The sequence below is a fragment of the Ascaphus truei genome, chromosome 5 (assembly GCF_040206685.1).
Source record: "Ascaphus truei isolate aAscTru1 chromosome 5, aAscTru1.hap1, whole genome shotgun sequence".
Classification (NCBI taxonomy): domain Eukaryota; kingdom Metazoa; phylum Chordata; class Amphibia; order Anura; family Ascaphidae; genus Ascaphus; species Ascaphus truei.
Window position 1 is genome coordinate 106,883,359 of NC_134487.1, and position 7,521 is coordinate 106,890,879.

General features: G+C 40.5%; 1 protein-coding gene across 1 annotated transcript; it reads right to left on the minus strand.

Annotated features, from left to right (window-relative positions):
* Window positions 1-464: 464 nt before the first annotated feature.
* Window positions 465-4,427, minus strand: BTG1 (BTG anti-proliferation factor 1). The gene is made up of 2 exons (XM_075600438.1): window positions 3,937-4,427; window positions 465-1,776 (listed from the first exon to the last, which is right to left on the minus strand). Exons 1-2 carry the CDS (start codon window positions 4,079-4,081, stop codon window positions 1,412-1,414), a joined length of 510 nt encoding a protein of 169 aa, XP_075456553.1. The 5' UTR covers window positions 4,082-4,427; the 3' UTR covers window positions 465-1,411.
* Between the last annotated feature and the right edge of the window lie 3,094 nt (window positions 4,428-7,521).

The window sequence follows — 7,521 nt, forward strand, 5'->3', positions numbered from 1 at the left end:
TAGGAGGAAAGAATCCAGTAGGGACATGATACAAATGATGGGCCACACTGAAATGTTTTTTTTTTTTTTATCCCCACTTCATAATTATTTTTTTTTTTACTTTAATCCTTTTTGGTAAACAAGTCAATGTTATTCCTGTAACTGGTGGATGTTACTTCTGTTATTTCTTTCATGGATATTTCCTGGAATTATTAACCCTTGTGTTAATTTCCATATCATGAAGACATTATTTTTGTGTAATGTCTTTACCATGATTTAATTGATATTTTTGACTCTAAACTAAATCCAATGCATGATCCCAAAGATGTGAATATAGTCTTCAATGAAACTCCAAATGGGTATAAAGACATTTCCATTGTATTCAGCTTGCCATGGGTGCTCATATCCTTCACACTGGATTGTTAATTCTTCTGGGGCTAAAAGAAAATAAATATATACCCCCTCCTACATAATCAGACAAGAGATTTGTTTAAAATGCCAAGATAGGAAACAATTTATTATAGAGAGAAGAAAATTTCTCATCCAAAATATAGAAATCTGTACATCTTTGCCACAATCAATATACATGAACTGTACAAATTTACATCAGTTCATAATTTACCAAATAAAAGAGGACTAACAAAGTTCACAAAATAGATGGTGGTTTGTGGAAAAGACTTTTACCCAATTAAGTACAAGAAATTACAAAGCAGACCTCCACTTTCTAAAAATAAGAAGTTTACTCTGTATTAGAAAACTACAAGAGAGTAATGTACAGATAAGCTGGCTGGTGATAACACCATAGTTCAGACAGTGTCTTTTATTGTGTATTTTTAAAGCCTGTTGCCAGGGCAGAAGATCTATTTTTACTTTTACATCACATATGAAGGATCCTCAAGTATGTTTAGCAGACTTGAAATATTTTATCTCCTTTCTATATACATTTTCAGTGCAAGTTAAGTCTGCCTTATACAATTCCAGTAATTTCATATTCAAAACTATTCACCTTGCTACTGAGCTGCCAGAAATAGTAACACTGACAATATATGAATTTACTAGTGCAAAATTTTACTCTGCAAAAGTCTGCAGAGATGAAAATAAAAACGTTACAAATACATGAAGCTTTGGGTTCAAAGATTAAATGAATACAGGTATAAACACTAAACCAAATGTTTAGTGACAAACACGGAGACCATTTGCAGTCTCCAGAAAATTTAGTTCTTGTCTGCTTGACATACAGGGTATTTAAACTACTGAAAGGTACTGTCCAAACCATGGCACTTTCACTTTAGTAAGGTTTACCACTATTTTGTGCCCCATCTTCACAGCTGTGACATTGCTTAAACTTCACAATCCATCCCCATAGGAGCCCTCCCAAATTTAAGACAATATTTATCCATCTGTCACAAGATATCCAGCCATCAACCAGATCTTAACCGGATACAGTCATCATATTGTAGGTTTTGGAAGGGCTTGTTCTGCCCAAGAGAAGTTCATCTTTACAGCTGATCCTGCTGTCAACAATAGAGGTACTGCCATTTTGACTGCAAACAACCGCTGGTGCAGATTCATACAGCACACATATAGAGCCATCCTCTCCAATGCGATAAGACACTTCGTAGGGGTCAACCCACAGTGTGAGTTCACTTGGCAGAAGCTTAAATAGTTGATGACTGCTCAGTCCCATGCGAATTGCTGCCTGCCCGATCAACGGATCCATTTTGTGGTTGATTCGAATGCATCGGTAGCCTGACCCCTTGCAAGGCTTCTCTGGAAACCAGTGATGTTTATAATGTTCTGCAAAGAAAACAGAAAACATGGATTATTGCACAGTTACTACTTAATTCTACAATACCTTGAGGGAATAACAAAAACAAAAAACTGAACATCCTATTTTCCATTATAGATTAGCCAAACAGCAAAGGTAAAGGAAACCCTTTTTTTGTCACTATGGTAGGAAGGGTTTAATGGCACTCTTAAAAACCAGACTTTATATTTTGCATTAACAAAGTAGTGTTAGAATAAAAAAACAAGCAGCAACTACATGATGATATTTATAGACTCTGTTGTTCTAAAGTATTATGCCTGTAGTATCAACCATATATCAATTAGTAAAATCAGACATTACAAAAAGTAATGGTGGTTAAAAAAACAACCTTCCACCATACGTCACCAAGTAAAATGGATTCCATGCAGATGGATATGACATAAATAAATAGCATGCACATTTGGTATATGTTGTTATACTTATGATGCCTTATTATTAAACATAAAAAAAAGGATGCAGCCCTAAACAAGACTGAAGCAGACAAAGGGTCTACTTTAAACACACCAGAGATATGTGAGGAATATAAGTTAATTGATCCCCACTGGTACTTTTCTTTACAAATTGTGTTTCTAAGAATTAGTAAACATAGGAACAAATGAATGAAGAATGTTTCTTGTGACTGTGGTCAGCCAAGACTCATGTGAATGGGACACTGTAGTAAAAGATGTTCACAGGTCACAGTCCACTGCTATAACTAGTAACTATTCAACCCTGCATCCACCCCCCTCTTGCGCGCGCGCACACACACACACACACACACACACACACACACACACACACACAGTGTGCTAAGGGAAATTAGTTTTGTACATTGCAATGATCAGTTTAGAGCAGGACAGTTTTTTGGGGCAAGTGAGGTGTGGGAGATTCATATTTTTGGATCACTAGCACAAATATTTCAGGGTATTCTTATGACTTTTGTGCATTTACAGAGGTTCTAGCCGTTGGAAAACAATGTTCGGAATCAAATGTGGGAAGCTTCAGAAATTACATATCTCTCAGTGTACATATCTGTATATACAATTTTGAAGGCACAATTATACCCCATTGCATAGAGATTACAGTCTAATTTTGGTGAGATAAAGAGACATGCCCAAGGTCACGTGGAGCTTAAACCAAAAGGGGGAAAATTGAGGGGTCCAAAAGGGTCACAATACCCCCCCACCTCCAACATTCATGATGTACTTTTTCTGCTAAATCTTTAACAAATAAAAGACATGGAAGCCTGAAACCCAAATAATTTACTTCTAGTTAGGTGCAGAGTACTGTACAAGTATATATGTTTACACAGGACTTCTATACATGTACATGACTTTACATATGTGACATGCATTCGTGCACGGAGATATGCAGATATTACAAGCCCCACACTGGGGACCCTGGGAAGCTGCCCTGGCAAGTCTTTGATGAGATCAGGGGGAAGTCTGTCTACAGCACAGCACAGGGCTGTGATCTGCAGTCTGGGCAGGAAGGAAGACCACATCATCATGTACTTTCCAACCACTGGGGGAGGGGTATATACACAAGTAAAACTATCCACAGCACAACAAAGCCTATGGATCATGGTTAATGCTATATGCTCCCAATTAACTATACACAAACAATAAGATCTTAGCAGATCTACAAGGGATATAGACCTGGATGGAAATTATATATATATATATGATATACATACACATATATAGATATATTTATTTGATTACCACGTGTATTACTGCTGTGAAGCGCTATGTACATTAATGGCGCTATATAAAGACATACAATACAATATACATACACACACACACACACACACGTGATACAGTAACTACTACGCTCATAATAATCTCCACTACCCCCCTTTAATCGTATGTCATAAAAATATAATGTATATGAATATATGGGTACTGACTGGCATCCAGCTGCTCCATTGTATGTTTTTTTTTTTTTTTTTTTTTAAGGGAGAATCAAGAATTCAATAACTAGTAAAAAACCCACATTAAACACACCTCCACGTCGCCTTTGAGGACAGCAGCGAAACATGTAATCCGGAGTCACTTCGCTTTCTCTTCGGAGTCTTCACGTACAAGTAGGTCAGTTGACCCACCCCCCCGGGAAGAGGTTGGTGACTGTGCCCCCCTTTCTCTTACCTGCCAGCAGCTCCTGCAGGGACAGGTTGAAGGTCTGGAGCTGCCGCTCGTTCATCAGCCCCTTGGTCCGCAGGAACTTGGCGATAAACCCCACTGCCGCGATGATCTCGGGTTTCATGTTGGCCCGGGAGTAGTGAGTATGCATGGAGGATGCTGCGGACACACCGCACGGGGCACCGGGGGGGAAGCGCCTGGCTGGATATCTTTTTCAATTAGACGTTTAAATTTTTTTGCGGTTTCATAAATTTACTTTTTTTCAATGAGTTATTATTTCTTTCGATTTTATTACAAAAAACAACCGATTTTTTTTTAAAATAAAATCTCATGGGTGAAAGGGAAGGTTGCGGACTTGTGGTGTGGAGGAGTGCGGCCCGGGTCTCTAGATCACATCCCTCAGGGAGGCAGTTTTTTTTTTTCCTTCCCCAGCGCGTCCTCACACACACAGAACAAGCAGCTCCCGATTCCCGGAGGCGAAGTAAGAGCGGTTGTTGTTGTGCGCCTGCTTTTATACGGGAGCCGGAGGGGAAATTGCGTCAGAGGCGGGGGAGGGACTGAGGGCCAATCAGAGGATCGCACCATTATGACGACGCCGTGTTGCGGGGAGGAGAGGGATGAGCTGACGTAATCCCCCTGCAAACAAATGACAGCTGGAAGAGGAGGGGTAGAAAAAAAAAATCCCCTGTAAACAAAGTCTAGAGCAGTGATGCAAGTAGCGGTGCAAACACAGTCTTCATTTCCGGATACAAATACACTCTACTGTCTTTCTTGCTACAACTTTTTCATACGCGCGCACACACTACGACAAATTATTAGATTCATTTCTGTATGTTTGATCTTTTTCTTATAAGTATGGGTAATTTAGTTAAATGTTTTGGCCAAAACATGGGAAGCTTGCAACTGTGTCAAGGTTGACCCTTTCAGCATATATTTACACTACTAATTCTGTGTACATACATACACACACACACACACACACACACACACACACGTACGTGTGTATATGTATCGGCTGTACTCAACTGACAGAAATGTTTTGCCTAGGTGCACTATGTAAAAATAGGTCATACAAAAATAGAATAAACAAGGCACTCGCAGGTCTTAATAAGGAGAGAGAAGAGAAAGTTTAATGCAAAAAGAAAAAAACAATCGCTGTTTCGTTTCTATGAAGAAAATATTTATATAGTCACAGTATGAGTTGTCATCTCATGGTTACAAAAAGTGATATAACCAGCATTTTATGATACTGTACAGGCTGCCAGATAAACAACAGCAAACTAGATTTAGGCAATTCGTCAAAATGGTGAGACATTTTGACATAGCTTTAATGCAGTGAATGCAAAAGCAGCCAGTCCAGAAGAGAAGTACAACATAAATTAATGATGTTATGAATAATACTTTGTGCCTTGACATTCAATACAAAATAAAAAATACTGGAGGTTTATATTAAATATGAAAAATTGTTTTAAATACTTTAGTTTCTGATTCCTTGCGATTCAATTTCGTAATATATCAAATAAAAAATTAATAGACGATACCGTTCTGTGGCTAACGAAATGCTTTTATTTGTGCAAGCTTTCGAGATACACTGATCTCTTACATTGTAACACCGCCGGAAGAAGAGATCAGTGTATCTCGAAAGCTCGCAGAAATAAAAGCATTTCGTTAGCCACAGAATGGTATCGTCTATTCGTTTTTGATTATTAAGCTTGACTAACAAGGTACAGATACCTCTACACACACAGACACACACACACACACACTATATATAATATATTGTTTCTGAACAAGGTTAGTGTGTCAAACATAATATAAGGTAATAATATCATGTGGTCACAATAAATTATCATAAAACAGAGCCTATGAAGGTGCTAGTGCTAGTAAGTATGCTGTTTGCTTGCAAGGAGCTCTTTGTTTGAGCCATGACATCCAGTAACACATGGAAGCCCCACCCCAATCCGGAAGGCAGAGGCAGACCATAACAAGACAGTCATGGCACAGTAACAAAGGCAGCACTGATTTACTATGCCTGCAGAGGGGAGGGGAGGGAGACTTGCTTCTTTATATTGATCTTCTGGTCTCCTCCCCTCCTTCCGACCACTTTATTATGTTATTAACTGTCCAATAATCCCTGAAATCTACACTTTGCTGCTGTGAGTCTACTGTGGTTTATACTCAACTTCCCCAGATTAATGCTTGTTATTATACTTGGGAGCATAGTGTTTAAGCTCTGGGTGGATATGAGAACTCAACTCATGAAGGGTTTTTGCCTGCCATTTTTTTTAGGATAGTGTAGTTTAACTCCTCCCAAATCAAAACGAGTTACAGGAAGTACAGCAGCTCTAATAGCAGTGGAATTAGAGAAATTATATGTAGAAATCCATGTGATAAGTAATAATCCTCTAAAGCAGCGGTGCGCAAAGTGGGGGGCGCGACCCCCAGGGGGGGCGGGAGATTGTGCTGGGGGGGGCGCGGGCTGTTGCAGAGGCCCCGCGCTCTTCCCCCAGGCATTTAAATGAAATGCCAGGTGATCGCGTGAGGCCCCTGCAACTGTTTACTTACCGCGATTCAGCCGTCTGTGTTGCGTCGCCATGGCAACGCGGCGTCAATAGACGCCGCGGCACCATGTGACCTGACGTCACACGCTCACGCAGCGTCATCTGACGCAAATGAAGGTAGGCAGGGGGGCGCGAGAGCCGGGGGCAGAGTGACAGGGGGGCGCAGCACAAAAAGTTTGCGCTCCCCTGCTCTAAAGAACAGGGCATTACTGAACAATAACACCCTGGCTGGAAGAGTTGAAGGCCAGAGGCGAAGCCTTTAACCCAGCCAGGGCATTATTGGCCAGTAATGCCCTGTTCTGAGGGGATTATTACTATTATAGGCTAAATGTAGGCTTTTTTTCATAAATAAGACACTTGTATAGTTATATAGATTTTATAATTAAAATAAAATGGCAAATACTTTAAAGCACCTCTATATACACTTACTCTGCAGCTATCTATATCCACACACTGCTGCCCCCTCTGTGTACACACACACACACACACACACACACACACACACACACCACACTACAGCTCTACACAAACACACACACAACACACAAACTGCTGCTACACACAAACACTGTAGCTACATCCAAAATCTGCTGCTGCTACACACACACATACAACACAAGAGCACCACACACACACAAGCTGCTGCTGCTACACACAAACTGCAGCTACACACACACAAAAACTTCAGCTACACACACACAAACTCTGCAGCTACACACACACAAACTGCAGCAGACACACACAAATTGCAGAATACACACACAAACAGCAGATACACACACACACACACACACACATACACACACACACACACACACAATTTCTGCAGCAATCACACACACAAACAAACTAGATAGAAACTGCAACTACAAACAAACTCTGCAGACAGACACTCTCTCTCCTCAACTATGTCCTGCACTGAGCTCTGTGCACAGAGGGAGGGGGAGGAGTCATTGCCTGACTGCTGCTTCCTGTCCAATCCCCTGCTCAGTCTGAGAGCTGTTCCTGCCTCCTGAGCAATCCCATGCCC

Coding starts and splice junctions, on each gene's coding strand:
- BTG1 (XM_075600438.1), bottom strand. CDS start 4,081: ATGCATACTCACTACTCCCGGGCCAACATGAAACCCGAGATCATCGCG. Junction 1,777..3,936: donor CCTGCAGGAGCTGCTGGCAG/GTAAGAGAAAGG, acceptor TTTTCTTTGCAG/AACATTATAAACATCACTGG.